General features: G+C 36.3%; 1 protein-coding gene across 3 annotated transcripts in view; it reads right to left on the bottom strand.

Annotated features, from left to right (window-relative positions):
- Nucleotides 1-23494, bottom strand: part of LOC581874 (nucleoporin NUP188 homolog) — a 43371-nt gene extending 19877 nt beyond the window's left edge. For all 3 annotated transcript variants that reach the window (XR_004066311.1, XM_030997119.1, XM_030997120.1), the window contains exons 1-29: nucleotides 23427-23494; nucleotides 20044-20098; nucleotides 19323-19396; nucleotides 18711-18795; nucleotides 18075-18155; nucleotides 17644-17688; nucleotides 17041-17133; nucleotides 16260-16382; nucleotides 15799-15846; nucleotides 15334-15420; nucleotides 14458-14540; nucleotides 13932-14003; nucleotides 13434-13476; nucleotides 12160-12360; nucleotides 11392-11481; nucleotides 10192-10257; nucleotides 9080-9193; nucleotides 8218-8347; nucleotides 7608-7673; nucleotides 6585-6807; nucleotides 6233-6320; nucleotides 5881-5957; nucleotides 4969-5083; nucleotides 4338-4470; nucleotides 3630-3726; nucleotides 2904-3023; nucleotides 1847-2126; nucleotides 879-968; nucleotides 178-342 (exon numbers count right to left, since the gene is read on the bottom strand). Coding sequence is in view for 2 of the 3 variants with exons in the window: in XM_030997119.1 (XP_030852979.1) it covers nucleotides 178-342; nucleotides 879-968; nucleotides 1847-2126; nucleotides 2904-3023; nucleotides 3630-3726; nucleotides 4338-4470; nucleotides 4969-5083; nucleotides 5881-5957; nucleotides 6233-6320; nucleotides 6585-6807; nucleotides 7608-7673; nucleotides 8218-8347; nucleotides 9080-9193; nucleotides 10192-10257; nucleotides 11392-11481; nucleotides 12160-12360; nucleotides 13434-13476; nucleotides 13932-14003; nucleotides 14458-14540; nucleotides 15334-15420; nucleotides 15799-15846; nucleotides 16260-16382; nucleotides 17041-17133; nucleotides 17644-17688; nucleotides 18075-18155; nucleotides 18711-18795; nucleotides 19323-19396; nucleotides 20044-20098; nucleotides 23427-23443 (2961 nt within the window). In the remaining variant the exon portion in view is untranslated. The remainder of the gene's footprint in view (nucleotides 1-177; nucleotides 343-878; nucleotides 969-1846; nucleotides 2127-2903; nucleotides 3024-3629; nucleotides 3727-4337; nucleotides 4471-4968; nucleotides 5084-5880; nucleotides 5958-6232; nucleotides 6321-6584; nucleotides 6808-7607; nucleotides 7674-8217; nucleotides 8348-9079; nucleotides 9194-10191; nucleotides 10258-11391; nucleotides 11482-12159; nucleotides 12361-13433; nucleotides 13477-13931; nucleotides 14004-14457; nucleotides 14541-15333; nucleotides 15421-15798; nucleotides 15847-16259; nucleotides 16383-17040; nucleotides 17134-17643; nucleotides 17689-18074; nucleotides 18156-18710; nucleotides 18796-19322; nucleotides 19397-20043; nucleotides 20099-23426) is intronic.
- Nucleotides 23495-24531: the final 1037 nt, after the last annotated feature.

Here is a 24531-nt window from a genome sequence, read left to right as displayed (position 1 = left end):
ACTGTAGCAAGTTCATTTCACCTTATCATTTTCCCTCTCTCTCTTTCCACTCTTTTTTCCCCTCTCTTTTCTTGTTCTTTTTTCCTGCCAAGTCATTTGGAGGAGGGGAAGGAAATGAACCCCATGCCCCCCCCCCCCCTCTTGGAATGAATTAAGATTAGTTTGAGATGTACCCACCTGTTCATTCTTTGGACTCTTCTTCTCAGCTCCTTTCTCCTTCTTCTTCTTTCCCTTAGGGTCATCTTTCTTGGGTTGGAGATTGAGGAATAGTTCACTGAACCCTGGTTGGGTCTCTGCTGACACTGCCAGGAGCTCTAGAATACCAACCCTGAGCCGAATATCCTGTAAAGAGAATCAAAATAAATCAAATGTGAATATATAAAATGAATACTCAAGAATGAGAATCACCCCAATTAATGCAATATTATTTAATATACAGTCAAACCTGCTTTAGTGACCACCTGTCTACAAAGACCAGCTGTCTACAACAAGCATATTTTTTGTTTCCCTTGAAAATGGTTTCTCATTGAACATGTACTAAAGGAACCTGTCTACAAAGACCACTTTTTGTGTTTCCCTTGGGCGGTTGCTGTAGACAGGTTTGACTGTAGTATCTGGTTTCTTCACAAGAACAAAATATCAATGGCTAACGTCTATACACCCTATGAAAATGATGAAGTGATGATGATGAAATTATTGCTGGTATTTTATGAACATCTAATTTAAGTCAATGTAGTACACTTCTTCTGAGGGTCTTGGTTATTGCAGACTAAAGCCCTTACGATGTGTTAATAGAGCATCAACTTCATTTCAAACTCAGGTCCTATAAATTATGAGCCCATTACTCTACCAAAAGTCTTGAGAGTGGAATTACTAACCTCTGAATGAGTCTGAAGCCTGAAGAGAAAAGCATCTCGGAATGCTGGAGCTTGGTTTCCAAGGCAACCAAACAATGACATGGGAGCAACCTACAAGGAAAAATACAGAGAAAGATCAATGTACATTAAAGAGAGTGTGTCATGACGAGACTATGTGTCTTTCCTGTGGGCCTACTCGGGGCCAATCGGGTATAATACGACTACGGACGACGCAATCGCAGCATTTATAAGCGTGCAACATACGCGAAACCGAAGCGTGAGGAGAACTTCGGTCTGTTTCGCAAACGCTAGCGCGCGCTGACCCAGTTAATCAAGTCTATTCGTTTACGTGCAGTTGTCCAAAAGAAAATAGAGATGGCGTTAACACTACCGGTATTTGCTATGATACACTCCCTTTAAATGTTTGATCCAATGAAACGTTTATCATCAAGGAAGAAAACACGGGATGCATCTATACATTTGAGTTATAGAGAGTGTAAGTGATTATCTTTCTTCCTACCAATTTTATAATATTCAAGCTTCTTCCATTTACATACTGCACGTTATTCTAATTAATGAAGTCAGTTACATGATGAGTTTAAGATGCATGTATACTGGACTTCTAGATCTGAGTTGTTGCATTTCAACATTTTATTATTAGTAATTCTGCTGTAGATGTATTTGTACTACTTTTATGAGTATTCATTACCTAGCTTTCTAAGTAAATGAAATGCTAGAACATCAAGTGAGGCGAGGGTGAAGAAGGGCATGGTATCGGCTTCTTTGCATGATGCATTTCCTCTCTCTCTCTCCTTTTGTTTCTCTCTTTTTAACTTTTTTGCCTTTAGTGGGGCATAAGTCCCCATCTCACAGCAACTCCACTGTAAATAGAAAAGAAGGAAAATGTAACCCATTGCCTACAGGAACCGAGTGGCCCTGTATTAAGCCGATGGGAAAAGAAAAATTCAGTAGTCACAAGGTTAACTAACCTGCGCCAATCTCCTGAGGAGGAGCACAGCGAGCGTCGGAAGCCGCGGATCCTGCCGATGATAGATATACCCCGCTATCACAGCGACTAAATGAGGCTGGTGGGGCAAGCCGGTGGAGTGGGAGGTCAGAGCAACCTCCAGGGGGCACTGCTCAGGGGCAGAGTGGGTCGGAGAGCCGGACCTGGAGCCGGTCTCCTGCTGGGGCTTGAGGAGGAGGAGACGGTTGAGGATGGAGAGGGAGAGCTTCACCAGCTGGCTCTCAGGGGTAACATCCAAGAAACTGAAAGTGGAAGAAAATGCATTCAGTTTTAGAATAAAGATAATAATAATAGTTCGTTCTTATATAGCGCTTTTCAGGACCCCAGACTCTCTCAAAGCGCTTTACAGATATATAATATTACTCCGGTCCTTGGATTCAGGGGACTGTAAATTCAAAAGCAAGTGCCTATATGGAATAGACTATTCAAACTCACAGATTCTTCTCCCCAACCTGCCTGGTGAAAAACAACTTGTACGTCAAGGCCCCTTCATCTTTACAGAAAGGATTTTTATGGGATGTTTTCTTTCAGATCTCCTAGATGCTTGTGAGAAATACTGAACCATGGCCAGCCAAGGCCCACTTCTGCTTAATATTGTGAATGTTTTCAATTTGTTTGTCCTAAGAAAATCTAGTTTTTTTTAATTTTTAACCCTGACAAAGAAACAGGTACAAGCATTGCAAATTTCATTCAATTGTGGATGTATTATGCCCAATATGAATAAAGATGATAGCAATTCAAAATATGACTTCATTTTATTTGGGAATGTTTATTCCTGAAAATATTTGTTTAAGACGTGATGGCACAGAAGGTGTTAAAGCCCCACTGCGCTACTTATAGCTACTTGCGCCCTCTATAGAGCAATTAATGCATAATTGGTGCCTGTTGGTCCCCCATGATCCCCTGTTTCTTAAGTTAATTGAGAGCTGATTTGATGAGATAACCACCTGTCAGTGACCTTGCAAGGAGGTCCAGGCCCCCTGGCCAAACTAGTACAGAGGTGCTTTAAAGTTCCTTACCTTCCACATTCTAGCTGTTTCTGCTCGATGGTGTCCACCCCTGTAGCAGCAATGGTGAGCAGAGATTGACCAGCCGCTGTATGTAGGAGGCCATAGATGCATGCATCTCGAACAGACACTCTACAGATAAAAGGGGTGAGGTATAATGTCAAAATGTAGGTACAATTAAAATAATTTCTGTCAACATAATTACTCTGAAAGTACTCTTTTGTTATTTTAAGTTGTGGATATATGCTTAAGTTTAATGTAGCATTAAATCCAGTTGAACATGTTTTCTCTTGACCGATAATATTAATTTATTTTTATAATGCACATATCCACCAAGCAAATGTTCAAGTTGCTCAAATATTACCATGGCTCTGCTAGGCTACAGATTGCGGTGTTCATAGCATTCAAGGAATTCCTTTTTACCGTTACCCATATAACACCTGGGTGGAGAGTGGCAAATGTATATTAATGTCTTGTCAAGGGACATTATGATTTGGTGTCAAAATGTAACATCAGACATTCCATCGTTTTGGCTGAAATTCCTTTGTTAGCTCTCAAGTCGTCACAACAAAATAAGATTATTTTAAGCCATATAAACCTCAGAAATTTGAGCTTTTGATATCAAGAGTCTGACAGTTTCATCATTTCATACAAAATTGTTCTAAATAACAAAGATGACTAACATTTGTCATTGTAGCAATTTTTAAAAAAATACAACAAATGAATGAAAATTCATACCCCTCTGGCTGCTCATCTCCAAGCACAGGTTTCTTGGACACAGGTGATGTGGGAACAACATGAAGAACCACATGGAACACTTCCATTACACTCAGACCTGTGGTAAAAAAAATATCCCATTTAAAGTTTACCATATTTGGCATCATAAAAACATCCAAGTACAAATCATTAATACAGACAACATAATACGCCAGGACCCCTAAGAACTAACTTGGGCTTGTAAAAAAAGGGCCCCTCACAAGTTACACACAATAATAAATTACATTACTCATATATATTCATATTAAAACTGATATGAAGTACAACAATAAACACATTATATTGTTTGCCACAGTGCTCTGACATATGCTATGGAAACAACTGCTTTGGGCTTTAACTCTTCACAGACATGGGGTTAGGGAAAGGGTTGGAAAAAGATTTGAGGTTAGGGTCAGGGTTAGGTTTAGGGTCAGGGTCAGGGTAAATGTTAGGTAGTGCTGAATCCAAAATATAAGTTAGGAATTTGTATAATGTAAGAAGTAGACAGCAGAGCAAGTTATGTCAGATAAACATTAATTAATTTGTTTACAATACATGTAGAGCAATCAGGGAGTATGTGATAACATCCTTTTCAAACATGCAAACAAAATTCAAGACCAAGTTAAGAAACCATTCCACAATTTTTCCTAAATACATGTTATCAGATATTGTTATGGTTTGCACCCTCACCTATTTTCTCTTTGTCCTTGAAGTCTGTGTAGCGCCACCTCTGGAATGTTGTGAAGATGTCTCGTTGCAAGAAGATGATGCAGGCAAGAAGATCTTGTGAGGTTGCCATGCTGACATTCTTCGATGCTAGACCCTAGAGAATTCAAATGTATTGTTTTTGTTAATTTAAGTTATTCTTTTGAAACAAACCAATATCAGAGTATACAATTACATTGCATGGTCACGTTAAGGAACAGTTTCATTCTTTTGTTTTATATATTTGCAAGATAGCGAATGTTTTTTTTAAATTATGATAACAAAACAGATAAGAATAACAGAATATTGTGAGACATTCATGATAGGAAGTCTTATGATATATAATACACATACCATATGTTTAAGTTTATAGTGGAATTTAACTGCCACTTGGTACACTCATCATCATCATCATCAATATCATTTATTAAAAACATCACTCTCTCCCTCCACTTCTGCTTGTCTCAAGCATCCTCCTCATTTAGACCAATCTATCTGCTTTCTTTTCTCACTATGTCATGAAATCTTCTGTCTTGCCATTCACTCCCAGATCCCAAGCTCTCGTATAATGATAAATCTGTCATTTTCATTAGTGATAACTATATTCCTGGCGTACCTCTATGAGGGTGTGAACAAGTTTGATGAACTCCAGTGTGACAGGGTAGGTACCAAACTGTTTCTCCCATTCCAAAGCAACCTTGCCATAGCTCCCAGGAAACACCCCATCACCGCTGAAACAACAAAGATAGTGAACAGTGTCCTAAAACATCACAGTAACCATTAACAATAATCATAATAACTGCTTACTTTATAGGGCGCAAAACAAGTTACAAGAAAACTGCCAAAGTGCTAAAAGTACTACCGTATAAACATTTTGGGAGACCAAACCATGACAAAATGTTCATGTGAATATTTAGATAGTTTAAAAGGAAATCATTTGAAAAACTTATTACATACTAATATGGTTTATTATATCCTGCATCTATTGATTGGTTGAGAGCTTGTCATGTGACCATAAATATTTCAACTATTTTACAATTGCTCTGAAAAAGTACTATATGAGAGTACTATTTAGGAGTACTATTTGGGAGTAATGTTAATGGAACTATTTACTATTTAGAAGGTTTACGATGAGATATTCATCCAAATAATTTCAATAATTATAAAAAGCATTTAGTACAGTAAATAGATTTAGGTTTATCATATATCTTAAAGTATCTTAACATTACTATTTAACATTATGAGAAGCCTTGATAAAATATCTATCCTAGGTATCATTAATCAAATCAATACGTTCAATGAATTGGTGAAGGGAAGAAATCATGATTATCATATTGATACACAGTGGATACATACAATAGATTTCAAGCATGTTTATGGATTGCAAATATGAAGAAAAAAGAAGAGTTAACTAAAAATGTAGAACACACATATAAATATACACTCTCATTATGCTTATACTATATGTGTAAGTACCGGTAGTATATTCGGTTCCATGATTAGAAATATAATTCTTGCTATTATCTACCTTGCAGCTTGTCCCACTTGTGTGTAAAGTGTACCGGTGTAGGGTAAGAAACCAGTACTCTGGAGTGCTTGCCAAAGCTACATAACACAGAAGAAAATAGTAGAAAATTATCTTTACAAAAATCATCTGTAATTTATCATTGAGAACCTGAAAGGAATCCAACATCATCATCATCATCATCATCATCACCACCAGCATCATCTTCATCTTCATCATCATCATCATCATCATCATCATCATCATCATCATCATCATTATTATTTCCCATACTGGTAACACAATATTAGTCTTTCAACATTCATCAATTATCCTCTGCATGGATTAACAGAACCTGTGTACTAGCTTGACTCACCTGCTCAGGGTCATACTTGGCCATGGTGTTGAGACACTTGACACATGAACCTATCAGATGCAGAGGTGGTCTCTGGATTTGGACCAAGCTAATGAAAGAATGAATAAAAAAATAGACAACTGATTAAGTTGCCGACATTGCTCAATGTATAAGATGCTATTACACTGTGCCCATAAAGTTGGAATAATTTGTTCCCAACTCTTTTCATGAAATGATTGTGACAATATGATTTATTGTTGAAAAATAAAATTAATATTTTCTCAGAATTTTTTTTTTTATTATAAAGGTTGCTCAATAAAGTTCTGAGGACGTATAAATTTATCCATCAAGAAATCAGGGATGCATCAAATACCTTGAGATGAGGGGCAGTATACAGTCTGTGATTGGCTGGAGGTACTCTGAGACTGACCAATCAGACTGCAGCATCTGTTCAACCAGGTCAATGACATCCTTAGCCTGCTGTACCAAGGTGTCTGATGGTGATGTCGTGGGCGCGGCACTGATCAGCCAGTCTAAGACACACTGGAATAGCTGAAGACCACTGTAGTCCACATCCCATGTGATGAGAGGGGGACCTGTGGAAAGACAACGCGGAGAGATTTAATGAATGGGAGGAAGATACTGGGAGTGAGAGAAAGAACACAAAGACAGAAAGAGAGAGACACACAGAAAAATAAGAGAGAGAAAGAGAAAGAGAAAAGGAGAGCGAGAGATAGAGAAGAGAATGGGAGGAAAATACTGGGAGTAAGAGAAGGAAGACAATGACAGAAAGAGAGAGACAAACAGGAAAATAGAGAGAGAGAGAGAGAGAAAGAAAGGAGAGAGAGAGAGAGAGAGAGAGAGAGAAAGAGAGAGAGAGAGAGAGAGAGTTTACATCCCATGTGATCAGTAAGGACGTGAAGAAAGACAATAACAATTACAATAAAGAGGTCAAAAACGACAGGAGGGGTAGAAGGAACTGTAGAAAGACCACTGAAGGAGAGAAAACGGGTCAGTAATGCTCGTTATGTTAATGACAATGGCCATGTGGATCGAAATCAAACCTGTCAAATTATGCACCATTTCTACTCTAAAATTTACTTTAAATTTAATAGTAGGGTTTCACATTAACCTAAAGATACCAAATACAGATTGGGTTGCAGAGGGTTACAGGATAACTCTAAATTGTGCAATCGATTATAATCCAAAACCATCATCCTTTTTAAGAACACTGACTCTTGTCAAAACTAAGAACTTGCTGAAACAACAAAACTGAAGCAATGCATACTCATGCATTAGATCATAGTCAAGTGGGCTGGTGATAATTAATCATGCTCAAAAACTTCCCCTTTAAACTGGCCATACTATTATCAGAAGTTTTATATAAGTATCTTACCATCTGGTCTCTGCTCTAGCTGTCCAAGAGTTCCTGCTGGGATCACAAATCCAGGAGAATTCTTGCCTACAATGAACAGAGATTAACAGTTGTCAGAACCAGAGAAATACAATAACACTGACTGAAACCAAAATAAAAATACGTTCACGTAACAAAAATGTATGGACCCAATATGGATTGTAAAATAAAATATTGTAAGTCAATACAAACTACATCTCTCATAATTTCATAAGTAAAATTAAAAGATTTTTCAATAATAATAATAGTTTTATTGTTTATGGTTCTACCCAGACTGCAACATAGTATTCCTGGCATGAATCAATATGCTTGGGATCTAGATTATTAGTTTTCTTCTGTGTTTAGATCCCCTTTAAATCCCCACTGCACTACGTATAGCTACTTGCGCCCTCTACACTGTATATTGCAAATAATGCCTAATTGGAGCATGTTGGTCCCCCATGATCCTCTTTTTCTTATGTTAATTGAGAGCTGATTTGATGAGTTAACCACCTGTCAGTGACCTTGCAGCGAGGTTTAATCCCCGCTGGTCAAACTAGTACAGACAGGCTTTAACTGCTATAACTCTTAAACTATTAATCTGATTTCATACCTGCTTTGCACACAACCTTATCATTGACCAGCTTCCAAACGTCATCTCCTGCAGACGTCTCGATATCAGAGCTACGGTTATTATCGAGGGGTTCCGTGAAAGCTGGCAGGTGAGCTAATAACTGGTAGATCTAAGATGGGTAAATGCAAAGAAAAATAGGATACAATGTATAAAGGTTAACATAATAGAGGACATTGAAGGCAACAACAACAACAAAAACCTGAGTGACTTTGACAGGAATTTGTTTTCACTATATATCTGATATTGTACCTCATGTAGTTGGTGGTTCCAAAATTTCTGAAAAAACAATGATGCATCCTTACAACTTCTGTATGCTTTTTTGATTTCAGTCGTGTTCAAAAGTTTCATATTGAACAGGACAAATTGTGTCAAAAGTTGTGATGCAAACTGACCTCTGTGAACTTTAACTTCATTGCCTTGATGACTCTAAAACCTTCATACTTTTTCTTTTAAGCAGATGTTTCTGCATTTATTGATAAATCAAATACAAACATTCAAATAACAATAATAGTATATAATATAATTGATTTACATCAAGAGTGACAACTGACATACACACACATAAAAATGCATATATATCTATAATTGAAAACTTGAAAATATGGAGGTAAGTCAAAGAATACAGATAAATGCAGAGGTCAACTATCATAAGCATGAATGCTTGAGTCGATAGCAGCATCTTCTTATGGTACTTACCGAACATGTATTTGTACCAGTCTGAAGTTTGCTCCCATGTAATTAAAACATCCAATATTACACACATGGACAGGACAGAGACGTAGACATAGACAGATGCACAAACGGAAAACTACAATTATAACATTTAGTTTTGCTGAAATACCTGTTTGCTGCCCTCTGTAGACAGCGCCTTGAGGAATTTCATTGGCAAAGAGAACTCTAGAGGGAAGGAAGCCATCGATGATTGAAGCAGGGCTGCAAAGCCTCCGTCTAGGTCCTATGATAGAAAAGGGGGCGTTGGTTTAGATAGCTTGCTTACAAACTATTCCTCAGATTTCAGAAAGATTGTTACACAAACTATTTTGAATGACATTTGAATAAAGCTAACACAGTCTTGTTAAGTTCATAGATTGGTACATACAGTAGTTATTTTTATTTGTGCTTCTAATTGGTTGAATACTATACCCGGTATCTATAATTGGTTTTGAAAGTTTTAAAGGCCAAAATACATCAGTGTTATCTGTTTGTAATTGAGTGAATCAGCTGCAACAAAAAACAAAAATCCAAAAGTGATAGATAAATCTTTTAAAAACCTGCAGAAAACAATGACAATTTACTCAGGAGTAAAAAATTCTGAGGGTTGTGGTCTGCCCAAAGCTATGTATCTTAAAGTTAAGAGTATTAATTTTACCCCATTCAACTTTTTAAAATACTGAAAAATGCCTTTCAAAGTGAAGTTATTAATTAAGGTTGAAGAGATAGTAGTTCAATTGAACATGGTTTATTAAAAATGATACATACATGTAGCAGCCTAAAAGCAGGGTTGCATATCGATTCACAATAAAATAGCAGTAAAAATATACACCAATCGTAACAATTTGAAGGCATAATCAGGGAATAATTTTCCTAAAATTTTTTGATTAGCAATTTCAGCCGATGGATAAATATTTCAAATGAAATTCTGTACATTTCTATGGAAGAAAACTGCTACACAAAAGATATTTTGTATAGCAGTCATGCAAAAATGCATAGCAAATTGCGATGCGATACCAGGAAAATTATTCCCTGATAATATAGTTCAAGTCTGTACATTATAAGATGAATTATTCTAGGGATGTTGTTATGCAACACTGAGGGAGGGAGGAGAGAGAGATGGAGAGAGAGAAATAGAGGTAGAGAGAAAGAGATAACAATGAGCACATGAGAGAGAGAGAGAGAGAGAGAGAGAGAGAGAGGAGAGAGCGATGGAAGAGAGAGATATAGCATTTCACTTACAGTAGTCCAAAACTCTCTACATAGATGAGGCTGTGATAGCAGCTGACAGGACAACTGGACCAAATCCTGAAATTCAGAGGAATACACACAAAATTAGAACCTTTCCTATACTATTTTAAACAAATTATCTCTTTGATACCAACCTTAACAACAACACACTCATGCATTCATTTGTTTGTATTGTAAATATGCTTGTTTGTAAAAAAAAAAAAATTGAGAATAATCAGTATTAGCATGAAGTCTCCAATCCTGGATTTTGAAATAGACAGGTATCCCAGCAGAACCTACATGCTTTTGGAGTTGGCTGCAGTAATAATAATAATAATAATAATGGGTTCTTTTGTAGCACTCATGTCAGTCAGATTTGACCCTCCTGGCGCTTTAGATTATTACCCTGGCTTTAGCACGGCTGCCCAACGGCGCTCTAGCATAATTTCAAGGAATAAATTCCTACCAGGTACCCATTTACTTCACTTGGGTGGAGTGTGGCAAATGTAGATCAATGTCTTGCCAAAGGACATTAGTGTGGCGGCGGGACTCGAACCGCAGACCTTGTGATCGACAGTCCGGCGACGTATCCACTCGACCACAACACCTTTCTCTAATAGAGGGAGTATGTCTCTTGCATCACTAAACATGACATTTTATTTTTCTCCTGTGAGATTCAAACTTTATGACACAAATTTTAGTTGCTTTTAAAGTTGAGAGACGTGCATGGTTAAAAATGCAATAAAAATTTGTCTCCGTTTTGCATAAAGTCCCAAACCTAACAGCCACTGGACAGGGAAATTTTGATGAGATTAAAAATTAATTTGATTTCCTCACCAATATCTACATATTACTCAGATATAACGGGTTCTACAAAATTAATTTTTTTCATTCACTTTATCAAGTTTTCAATGAAAATGTATTCTATTTTGTTAATTTGTATGTACCCTATTACCAGAACACAAGATTATATAAATATATTGTACTCTCCTTTTGCTTTCCAGCATCTTGACAAGACCGCCTAGGTCTTTTGGTACCCTTCATTCCATGTACGATGATTTGCATCTGTGCTCTATTTCTGATTTGTATGTGTAAATGCTTTTATTCTAATAAATTTAACTAAAATTGAACAGTACTGAACTGAAGTCAAATTTAATGTCGGGATGCATACAAATTTTCTTTTAGCATTTCTTTCATTGCTACTGTACTTACCTGGACCCCTCCTAGTGAATCTTCTTGAAACACAGTGAGTACAACAGTCATCAGAGAGTAGATGACAGAATGGCAAGCCATCGATTCAACCTGCATCATAGAAATACAACAGAGAATGGAATGAGAATATTAATCTAAATTCGGAGTGGCTGATATTGTGATCTTTCTACAAAGGAAACATTTGTCTTATGAAGATGCTCAGGTTATATCATGAAGATCATTCATGTATGTCTGTTCTGTGATTTCATCATGTAAAAAAGTAAAATAGACATTCAATCATTCTAGGTAAAAAAAAAAAAAATACATTACATAGTAAAAGGGCTACAATCCAAATTTTGTCATGTACAATTTAGTTATACAGTAGGCTTGTGGGTACACCATGTGAGAGAGAGGGGGAGGATTTCTTGTTTGGGGGAGGGGTATTCATAACTTTACATTTTATCATGTGATACTTTTAATACTATAGAATAAGTTTATGTAATTTCTCTGTTTTCACTAAAATCAAGACTTCAAAATCAAGTTTCCCCTATAGATTGACAGAAAAAAAAAAAAGGCAGGTGACAGCTCTTAAAGCCCATCTGTACTAGTTTTACAGGAGGGATTAGACCACCCTGCAAGGTCACTGACAGGTTGTTATCTCATCCAATCAGCTCTCACTTAACATAAGAAAAAGAGGAACATGGGGGACCAATGGTCACCGATTAGGCATTGTTTGCTATATAGAGGGCGCAAGTAGCTATAAGTAGTGCAGTGGGGCTTTAAACTCACCGAGCTGTCATTCGGCAGAGCCTTGGACAGGCCAAAGGTCAGGTACTTGAAGACATGGAGCCGCAGAGCCTGGTTTCCTAACCGTCTCACAAGGGCGGTGTCCTTGCCTGGCCAGGCGGCGGTGTGGATGACCATCCAGGCCAGCTGGATAGGGGTGTGACTGGGTGATTGACCAAGAGACTGGACGGCACTGGAAAACTCCTAAAATGACATCAGTAGACAAAGAAGTGACCAATGGGCATGTCCAAGCTATTTTGTTCTATATCGAGTATTGAAGTCAATGGCTAGTGAAACATAGAATTAACTCCTTAAGGCCCAAGTGCTCAGTGACACATACATGTAAACCCCTTTTTCTCAAAATGGCCAAAATGAAGTTACCTCTTTGTGTGTCACTGATATGTAACCTACCACATCTCAGATTTTAGTGTATCTGATCATTGCAGCCCTACTAAAGTTTAGATTAGGGACCCGTTTCAAAAACCCTTTTTCAATGACAAATGACAAAAATAAGTGACAAATCTGCTGATAACCAATCAGAAGCTAGGATTTCACTAGCTTATAACAAATACTGTAATTTTTCACTGATGACAAGTTTTGTGAAACACCCCAGATAACATATGAAGTGACATGACACATCAATGCTCAGAACTCTGACATACTTGGTAACGTTTGGTAACCTATGTGACACCAAATGACTACATAACTCAGACTTGCCATATTTTCTTTAAATATTATATTTTATGTCAAAGGCACATTTTTTTAATGACATCACAAAACTTACTCAACAAAATTTCACTGGGAATTCACTCTAATTTGGTGAAAGTCTCAAACTAATTTGCATTGAACAGAGAGTGGAAAGGAAGTATTCAGTTTACCCTCTACGACATCAGTAATATCTTTTTAATTTGTGATTTGATTTCAGATTCCAGACAAAATATACATGTGCATGTATTAAAGGAGATTTTTTTTTCACCTGTACCATACCACTTTCACTCCTGCATAAACCAAAGTCCTTTTGCCACATTTTACACATCATTCCTTCATAATAATCTATTATGGCACCTATCACTACTTCTTACTTCATAAAATCTGTCCAAGCTCCCTTTGATTTCATTCTCACTTACAAGGCTATGTTTCAAATAAATCTATCACACAAGTCAGAGATATTGCAGTGTAGATATTGATGTTTAAAAAGGAAAACCACACTTAATAACAATTTGCAGCAGGATTTTGGGAAAATAGACTGTAATAATATCAGCAGTATTTTAACTTACCTTGGACAACTTTTCATTGGCAATAAGAGGATGATTCTCAATACTGTGAAAATGAATGGGAAAACAAATCATTAAACATTGGACTTTCAGCCAAAAATATTACTATCCATATGGAATAGACTCAAGAATGTTCAATGCCAATACTTCAGTTTCAAAATGGTTTGATAAATGTAATATGTAATGTGTTTAAAAATTGCAATTAAAAATTAAACCTCCATAAATATTCAAGAATAGATTTGAGATGAATGACCAAGAATCACTCTTTAAAAGCTTCAGATAAGACTATACCTCAAAATGACAATGAATTTCATTTAAGCCAGAATTATTGTGGATTCTTGAAATAGAAAGAACGGTTTCTGGAAAAGGTGGTACTTATTCAACCATGGTTCTTGAAGTAATAGCTGGAATAAAAACAACCCAATGTATATGGTCCGTAAAAAAGGGAGGGGGGAGAGGCAAACCACATTGACAAAAAAAAGAACAAACCAAGATGCTTACCTGCTTTTATCTGTAAGACCCATCAGTGGAAACAGGTCCATGCATTCCAGTACTATGACACAGCATAAGAACCTGGGGAGGATACACAAGATCATTGTTTTAGTAATGCTCATAAACACTCTGCACAACTATATTTAGATACTTTTTCAAAGAGGCAAAAATTGTAATGTTATTATGGAGGATAAGGCATTACCTATAAAGCATCTTAATCATTCTGTATATTATTTTTTTTCTCAAACAAGTTCAACATGAGGGGTTATGCATTAAACAACACCCAAGTCTCTTGGATAAGACTGCAAGCCATACATCCTCCATGTAGCTAATGTACAAGTACACACCCACCTTCTTAGCAGTAGGGTGTAATAAATAATCAATCAATTGATCAATAAGTGTAATTCTAGATCATCACACAGACAAACTTTTCAAAATCTGGACCAATCACAAGTTAACAATATTTTCTTTCAGGCAAAATATGTTATTTTTCCAGCAATTTTCTAAATTGTAAATCATACTAATATATACTTACTCAATCTTGTTGGTGAGTTTTTGAGCCATTTCTTCAGCATCTAGTAGATGTCTGTAGGGTTGTCTTGTACCAAAACCTTGTTGCTGTGACCACAAAAAAAGGGGGGGGGTTCAGAAAATTCCTAATTAAGACCCCTGCTATACCCAATATTGGATATGGGAAATGTGAAACACACAAAGAGAGACCTGGAAATCATTATTGAGCAAGCCTATCTTTGACAAAAAGGTAATGCAGAAAATATCTAAATCATCACTGATAAAATTACTTCAACTATAAAGTTGACTGGAAAAAAAGACAATCAGTATTGGAAGGTAGTACCACAATAATTCTTCATTTACTCTGCTTCCTGACTTGGAAAAGCTAAAATCTCGGTCACAAATGCCATTATAAACTGCTATGAACGCCGTATGAACGATTTTCAGACCATGGAAAAACAGGGAGATTCATACAAACGCATCGTTCATATGAACCTTTGTGACCGTAGCTTTACATACATGTAAAGTCATCTACAGTCATAATTACAAATAACTACATGTATCTAGATTGGGCACTATCTAACAATGTGAGATTGATGTGACCCGACCACTACTTAGGGAACATTTGCTCTTGAATTTATATGAGCTTAGGGTTAGAGTTGAAATTGGCTTTTAGATTGGGTCTAGGTTTAGGGTTGAGGTAAAATAGTGCAATAGGTCAAGGGTTAAAGTTGAGATGTCATTTAAAGTAAGAAATTGACAATGGAACACTTCTCCCCAATGCATGTTACATAGAACTATGTGTGTTGTAGAACCTGTCTATAGTGGCCACTTTAATTTTTTGTTTTGTTGCTAGGGTGGTCTTTATAGACAGGTTTGATTGTACTGTTTGAATACATACCTGGAAAAGGTTGATGATTGTTAAGAGCTTATCCATTGGAGTCAGAGAGGCATGTAAGAACAGCAAGATGATTCCTAGAAGTTCACTCTGTTTGGGCAAAATAAAACAAAACTTTTCATGAAAATTCCTTTAAAGAATATAGAGTAAATGTCCAATATCATAATGTAAACATTCTAGTTGCATGCCATTTCATTTAAATGTTTATATTTATACTTCCATTTTCTAACAAATTCACAGAATATCTTTTCATGCTTGTCTAAATTTAAAAATCAAGTTGTAATGGTTCATGCATCAAAATCATCAATGATATTCTCTCAATCTAATTTAAGCAAAGGGTGTTGCTCTTATGAATGCGTGCTCTGGAAGCTTGATGTATCATTACTTTTCTCAAAGAAAAGCAGTGATTCACCTCACCTCCCCCTTGTCAAGAAAAGAAAGAAGACATTTTTGAAAGAAGGTACTTACCTGTTCATGAAGACTCTGTATACACCATCGTATCCTGTGTCTGTCCGTCTGATAGAAACAACAAATTTTGGAAGAAAATATAACATTTAGCTTTAAGATTCAATGAGCTTGTCAAGATTACAATAAGCATGTTTGAAAAGGAATGACCATACTAGATATAATGTTAATTTGATACAAAATTAATGTATGAAGTGAATTAATTTGGGTATATGTTGATAAACCCATACCAAGTATCAGTTGTTGGTCAGTCTGAACATTTAAAGGATTTGTTGAATACATTTCCACTGAAGATCGGAGTGAAAAGGGGACTCCTTTAGCCTCAATGAAGGGCTCACTTGATGTACTGAGAAGGTGCTAACTTGTGAGATCAGAAAATTTTACAGAGAAAGTGTTCCTGTGAAATCAATGCATATTTGGTAATGAAATTGAGTTTACTAGAATCAAATCAACTATGAGCTTACCATCAACTGACCAGCCTTATCCTTCGTAGGGGCAGGAGAACTGAACCGGTCTTTATACTGGGCTAGGAGTTTATCAAACAGACCCTTGCTTTGTAGTTCCTCCACAAAGTCTGCATACTGGGCCTACAAGACAGACAAGACAGACATTCAATGAAAGGTTAAAAGGTAATATTGAGTTCTCGTCATGAGGGATCATACACTTTCATAGGTTAAGAACAAAACTTCTGGTGAATGTTTGAGAATGAAAATACATGATAAAAAATTCAAGAGAAAAAAAAATAATATAGAAAGATTGAAAAAAAAAGAAGTATGTCTCCACAACTTGAGAACATGTGGTCCCATATTTGTTAATACATGCTGCGCACTTCATTAAATATGATACCAGAAACATTGTTTAATTTAAGCTTGTTTGAATAACAAATCATTTGCATGATTGACAATTCTGAATTAATTCATGCCAGTAACTCTCAAAATGCAGTCCCTTTATTAAAACTGAAAAAGTCTAGCTTCAAAAAGTCAATTACTCAACCTTACTTTTAAAGGTTAGCCAATTTGTTACTATTTCAAAATAAAGAGTGGAGTGAAACTTAAGTCACAGCAGCAGAATATCTTGTTAAAAAGAAAAATCTAGGCTGCATGGGTAGACATTCATATGTTAAACAGGAAGTAGGCAAAACATAGTGACAGCATTCATTTGAACGACACAACTCTGCAAAAATAGATTTAGAATCAGCAGACATTAGCCTGTACCCTACCCAGCCCATGTTCTACAGCATCATACCTGGTATGGGTGTTCTGTGTCTTGCCAGAAATTGGCCAAGTGCTTGATGCATTGAAGGAGATGGAGTCTGTCTGCATGGTAGAACTCCCAAAGCTAAAGGACAAACAGAAACATATAAATTTAGTTTGAATCAATTCAATCAAGGATTTGTTAAAAATGTGTGTCATATAAATACACAGAATAAGTTCTTTTACAAAATTAAACTACACATCTATTCACAAACTGCATGAACATGTATTCATTATTCAATCACATGTGTAAAATAGGCTATATTACTATGAGATTTATTGATAAAATCAATAGCCATGGTGGTTGAATATTTAAAGGCTGCTGTAAAAACATGATTAAGGAACAGAGGGAGGAAATTGACAAAGGTCTACGGCAAAAACAAAAATGATTCCAGGCAGAAATAGGGACTATAACAGTTGAGAGAAATACAGATACAAGAGAAAAAGTGATGGTGGGTATGGATAGGTATGGAAAAGTAGGAAGGTGAATAATACAAGAGGTAAAGATATAAAGAATAACAAAAAGATAAAGCAGGATGGATGGAAAAGGGCAGGGAAAAGAGACATGTAGAGATGTGAAATGTTTAAAACTTACTTTAAGCAGCATGGCTTGAACACTTCTTTCATTTTTCAGTATGGCCTGGAAAGTATAAAGATCAAAGAAGAACAAATTATTTGCAAGTCATTCAACAAGTAATATGTCAACGGTTGAAGGCATTTGGTGAAGGCATTTTTATTTTAAAGTAGACAATATCAAGTTTAATTATTGAAATATTTTAGAGAAACATAGCTGTCTGAGATTTTTCCACCACCTCCAAAACGATAAGCATCCAGACAACCGCCAATGATGACTTGATTTGCATGATTTTCTAAGATGACTTTATTCTTGAAAAATGCATATAAGCCAAAAAAAGAATTTTCCTCTTTTCGGTGAACTGCCTTATTGCTATGGAACCAATAAAATGAAAATTAACGATAGAAATATTATGCAGAAGCATAAATTATTGTCGCTGTTTTCATTGTTACCTGGAGTTGCTTTCCTGTTCCTCGGAATGCACAGAGTAGATACAAATCAAACAGTTCCCTGCACTGCAATGCATCCAGATCCTGATCAGAAAACGCATACAGTATAAAAGATCTTAGTAATGACTGTGAAACACATGTTGCAAAGACATTTGACCTGTGGTCAATTTCATACACTTTGAACTCCTAACTTCCACCCTATGCCAATCATTGTGCATATTGAATGCTAAAACTCTTCCCCTAAAATCAGCCTAAACCCAATTGCAAGCTCAACACTTTACACACACAAAATGTTGTTTATATCAAGTATATTTAGCAGCAATTACATGATTTAAATGTTCAATGCATACACATTTTTGCAAATAATATAGTGGAAAAAATCAAATGAAAAATTACATGTGAAACACAAAATATTGGCTTTCATTTAAATAAAGTAAAGAAGAAAAAAACTGCTACAAATTGATACAACTTACAAATTTCATGAAAATCTTTGCTTCAATATATTTATTCCTAGAGAATTCCTATGCATCACAAAACCTCCTTTGGATTATAGTGTATAACAGTATACATTAATTTCTTAATAATCTCATTCAGTGAATATTCAAATCATTGAGAATAGGAATGGGAGAGCCGACTTACCAAGAACCTGCACGCCTGTAGAAGAAACTTGCGTTCAAGTTCACTGATTGCCTTCTCTTCCTTGAGCTTTTTCTCTGATTCCTCACTGAAATAGCAAAATTTGCATTAAGTTTAAATAATCTCTTCAGCGAAAAATGCATTTTGTGAACCATTTCCATCATACTTTCAGGCATAACCCAAACTGCATGCTGCATGAATACAAATATACACATTACATCCATTTCTTTTCTTATCTAAATTCAGAATGAGGCTTCACACTCTTAATCCAGTACTGCAGAACATGCTGGGGAAAAAATTATGGTTGTGTGTGTAAAGAAATTAATATTACCAGAATGATGTATAAGACAACTAGAATAGGCAAAGATTCCAAATCACTGATTTTCAGGATGTCATTCACCAAGTTTTACAGATTTACTGGAAAGTTTCATACAAAACACAATTATATGAATTTCCTGAAAAAAAATTCGCCACATTCAATGTTAAAATGTTTATGTGAAAGTTGGCAGGTCTGTATAGGTTCTTTAATATTTCCCAATCACTTTCAGACTAGATTGGATTATGAATTTACTTCTATTAGATACCTGTAAAGAAAAAGGAATACCAGTGACTTACTTGTGTTTCTTAAACACCAGCACCCCTTCAAGAAACTTCTTCTTGTCATTTACAAGCTCAGCTTTAATCAATTCCTGAAATGCAGGTTAACAAAACAAAGTTTTAGGCACTGATCAATAAATATGGCAAAATTCACAGAATACTTGGGTTAAAATGGTGGCACTTTTATATGTCCAACGAAACAAGCCTTTACAGTTTGATGTCAATTATCATCACAAGTCTGAAGAGAAAATTTAGCAAGCTTCACTCTTATTCATTGCAGACTTATCCATTTAATTAAAAGAGCACAGATGTGAAAAGGGCATAAACTCCACTCTGCATGTATACCATACAAGCTGCACTAAGTTTTGCTCAGGATGGTATTGACAAAGGGGAAAGGGCATCATAACTTTACCCACACCAAATTTTACATTATTAATTATTGATCGGTTCATTCCAACCAAAATCTCAACAAAATCATTGAACTCTTCATCATGACTGCTTTTTCTTGTATGTTTACACCAGGGGGGCATTTCACAAAACTTGTCATCAGTGATAAATGACAGTTTTTGTTATAAGCTACTGAAATCCTTGCTTCTGATTGGTTATCAGCAGATTTGTCACTGGTTTTTGTCATTTGTCTTTGAAAAAAAAGGCTTTGTGAAACGGGCACCTGATGTTCTCTTTATCCACAGAATTTGCAGTTTTTATAGAATCATTTTTTTTAAAAATAAAATCTCACCTTATCTCTGATGGCAGAATGTCCACTAATTATCAGAAGCAATTCCTGACAGGATCTACAAAAAAAAAGAATGCAGAAGTAGATTTTACCCTTATTCCTTTTCATAACTGGAAACTACTTGCAAATATACAAGAAGCATAGTAGTCCAGTTTTCATAAATGCATATCAAGTTTCAGGATATATGTACGATGCAAGTTAAAGGCATCGTTAAATCTGAGATGCATGGCCCTACCACACAAAGCTGCAACACTGTCCTGGCTGTGTAGTACAAGAGGCAACACTGTACTGCAGTACAATTTCACGCAATATTTTGTAAAACTTGCTGCAGCTACCGTACTAAACTTTTATCTTACATATTAAACACTCAATATTGATGAAAAATAACAAAGAAATAAAAGTTACCAGTTTCGTTTATGAATTTTACTCGAGTTTCCGGTAATTCTGGCAAGAGTTCTGCCGAATTGGGTCCATCGTTCTCAACTCTGTACCTTCATTTTCAAATGTTACGTACGTGTTAAAATAAGTGGCCCTAATTATACACCGTAATGTCTCAGATCCTCATTACGGTAGATAACTTTACACAGGCGCGCGCCTGCCCGCAACTCACCATCGGTATGCACTTGTATTGTGCAGCGGTTTGCTGTGAAACTTGAGAAAAAGTGTATAGACTAGAGTAAAGGAGAGGGTAATCGACCAGCTTCAGTTTTCGGCCGATTGGTCGGATGCATGGTAAAATCCCTTTAAAATACATCGCATAATACCCGGGGGGGGGGGGGGGTACTCAGATTATAGTCGGACGGGGGTGTGCGGCTGAGACCTCCGAACCCATACCCACATCCAAGGGTCCTTTTGCTGAAATAGGTACCCATGTCTAAGGATTTTTTGTGAAAAATGGACCCATGTCTAAGGATTTCAAACGTCAAATATTACATTTTTTAAGCTGTAATAATACACTTCAGCAAAGCATATGGAGAGTCAACGCTAATGCATATTGACCTTTAGCACTGCATTATGCGTTAATAGGCAGCATTTAAATACAGGAATAGTCAATACACTCATAACACAGAGATGCACACAATCATGCCGATGCGGCTGATCGGCAAGTTCGACAGTGGACTCACAATTTGATTTTTTTAATTATTCTTTCTAACATCGGAAAGTTGAAAAAATGTATTTTACTGCGTTTTAGATCTTATCGATTGTCACTAAAGTATAGATTTTTAGTGAATTTGGTTGAGTTTTATACAGTGGTGTTTGAAATGTTGAGAATCAATAGCACAGCTTTTAATACACAGCCAGGATAGTAATGCACCTATGTGTGTATTAATACAATGGCCAAAAATTTTGGCGATAAAATTCTTTATTAGTAAACTGTACCATACAACATGTAGTTTACAAGTAGTTTACACACATAAAGATGAAAACACCATGCAACATAATTATACTGTGCTAGCACCTCTAGCATCTGTTCTAATTGAAGGACTTTTCCTGTTTTAATTAACGTACCCGTACACGAGCTCTCAAGCATTGGCTATATAGCTCCCTGCTTGAGCCCCGCTGCTGCCCGGCTGCTGGACAGAGGGTACGCAGGGTATAGCTGATGATCATATCATTTTCAGCGTGCAAAGCGCTACAAGTTTCCGGGGGTACGACCCCTATACGGGCGGATACCATACCTAGCGCGCATTATGCCATATGAGTACCCGGTATAGAGCCCATGGGGTCGTGATATATGTGGTACCCCGGGATCTAGTTGAGTTTACGAGCTACTGACTTAGAGGTCAGTGCGTACACCTCGTACACTGGAAATGCAATCAACCGAAGGATTCATTTATTTAGAGATGGGAGAGATTTAGGCATTTGCAATGTAGGAGAAAATCCCAAAATCCCGGAGAAAATGAGGGAGAAAAGAGGGGAAAGGAATAAATGAAAAAAGGGACCCATGTCTAAGGATTTTTTTAATGAAAAGGGGACCCATGTCTAAGGATCTTTCCTGAAAAAGTCACCCTTCCGAGCGGCACATCCCCGTATACCCAATATACGTGAGTACCCCCCCCCCCCCCCCCCCCGGGGCATAATAGCATATCACATATCCCACACATATCATACCATGCCAGAGTCACTGAAGAACCACATTTGCAATGAAAAATATATCCTAAAATATCACATTTTAGCGATGTAATCGGCGGTCCCGCTACCCGAATCTGAAAAATCAAGTATCTTGCGCGTGTATGTAAGAAATATGGGTACCATAAAATGAGCTTTATTCCAAGTATTTTTCAGATTAAGAGCCCGATTTTGTGCTGGTCGCAAGCTCAAAAGTATTCATCACATGTATTAAATCAATGCAGCCGGACACCGCAACGCACACACGATATCTCTGTCTAATTCAGATTCCAATGTCCGATCACTGAAGTACTAGTTTTCGGCCTGGCGAGCTCTGGCGTGGGATAACTGCTCCGCCCGCTAGTACTATAGATCAGCGCGAAACGCACGGTGCGCGCTTCCTATTGACTTTGTACATGCGGCCGAAAACTGGTTCGCTATGCCGATAACCGACTCCGAAACAGTGAAAATTGAAATAAATATTGTCATGGCAATTCATGACTTTTTTCTGGGATTCTTTTTTGTTTAAATAATAATAATATTTGCTTCATGATTTGTACAAGAAATGATAATAAATAGGAAGTAAAGGGTCCAAAAAATAGGATTTTGTCTTAAGTGGCCGAAAACCCCCTCCTTTACTCTATCATCGTCTTTCAAAACAAACAAAATCCAAAAATAACAAGAAAATTGACACGAAACAGGTAATAAACATAACAACTTTTAACTCATGGTCTTTATTTGGACATTTAATGAATATTTACTTCATTTTGGGTATGTTTCAGTAGGAATTACGGGTCAAATTTTGGATACGTTTCTGAACAAGCGCCGGATATTCTGCAATTGTTCCGAAACCTTTCATGGCAAAAGCGCGAGCGCACGCACATCGCATTGCGATTGTAACAGTAACGTACGGTACCTGATCAAGTAAAAATCTTTGAGTGAAATTAGGAGTAGTACCTATCATAGTATAACACTGATCTAAATGAATATGTGAAAATAAATAAGAACCGAAATGAAATTTGTCATTCCTCTGTATTTAGGTCCGACTCGATTTGGATCGGACTTTCAAATTTCAGACCTAGTCAAACATGACATGAAAATCAGCATGTGGAACAGCTCATTTTCCGGTTTGAAAAAAATGCATCAGACTAGATCTAGACGCAATCGATTACCGTGCTGAGAAAAGATAACTTACTTCAAAACCTTAATACAATTTAAAGAAAACAAATGTATGATTAAATTACAAATTATCTGATTTAACAAATACATAAACTTACGTCGTGACTACAGCCATGATTTTATTCACTCAGATTTCAGCCATTGAATCCATCAAAATAATTTTCGCACGTACACTATAAGCATTATTATGTAGAGGGCACATTAAAAAAAAATATTGTTGTTGAATTTGTTCCATCTTCTTTTTTTTTTTACTCTCTCTCTCTTCTTCTTCTTCTTCTTCTTCCATCTTCTTTTTTCTTCTTCTTCTTCTAGCTTCTTCCATCTTCTTTCTTCTTCTTCTTCTTCTTCCATCTTCTTTCTTCTTCTTCTTCTTCTTCCATCTTCTTTCTTCTTCTTCTTCTTCTTCCATCTTCTTTTTTTCCTTCTTCTTCTTCTTCTTCTTCTTCTTCTTCTTCTTCTTCTTCTTCCATCTTCTTTCTTCTTCTTCTTCTTCTTCTTCTTTTTAATTTTTCTTCCATCTTCTTTTTTTTTCTTCTTCTTCTTCCATCTTCTTTTTTTTTCTTCTTTTTCTTCTTCTTCTTTCTTCTTCTTCTTCTTCTTCCATTTTCTTTCTTCTTCTTCTTCTTCTTCTTCTTCTTCTTCTTCTTCTTCTTCTTCTTCTTCTTCTTCTTCCATCTTCTTTCTTCTTCTTCTTCTTCTTCTTCTTCTTCTTTTTAATTTTTCTTCCGTCTTCTTTTTTCTTCTTCTTCTTCTTCCATCTTCTTTTTTTTTCTTCTTTTTCTTCTTCTTCTTTCTTCTTCTTCTTCTTCTTCCATTTTCTTTCTTCTTCTTCTTCTTCTTCTTCTTCTTCTTCTTCTTTTTCTTCTTCTTCTTCTTCTTCCATCTTCTTTCTTCTTCTTCTTCTTCTTCTTCTTCTTCTTCTTCTTCTTCTTCTTCTTCTTCTTCTTCTTTTTCTTCTTCTTCTTCTTCTTCTTCTTCTTCTTCTTCTTCTTCTTCTTCTTCTTCTTCTTCTTCTTCTTCTTCTTCTTCTTCTTCTTCTTCTTCTTCTTCTTCTTCTTCTTCTTCTTCTTCTTCTTCTTCTTCTTCTTCTTCTTCTTCTTCTTCTTCTTTCTTCTTCTTCTTCTTCTTCTTCTAATTATTTGAAATTCGATCGTTTTTACTTCTGTCTTTCTTACGAACATGCATGGCATTTGACGCAGATGG

Source organism: Strongylocentrotus purpuratus, unplaced genomic scaffold, assembly GCF_000002235.5.
Source record: "Strongylocentrotus purpuratus isolate Spur 01 unplaced genomic scaffold, Spur_5.0 spur5_scaffold_4, whole genome shotgun sequence".
In the NCBI taxonomy this organism is placed as follows: Eukaryota; Metazoa; Echinodermata; class Echinoidea; order Camarodonta; family Strongylocentrotidae; genus Strongylocentrotus; species Strongylocentrotus purpuratus.
The sequence above is the reverse complement of the archived record's forward strand: the minus strand, read 5'-3'. Positions and strand labels throughout refer to the sequence as shown.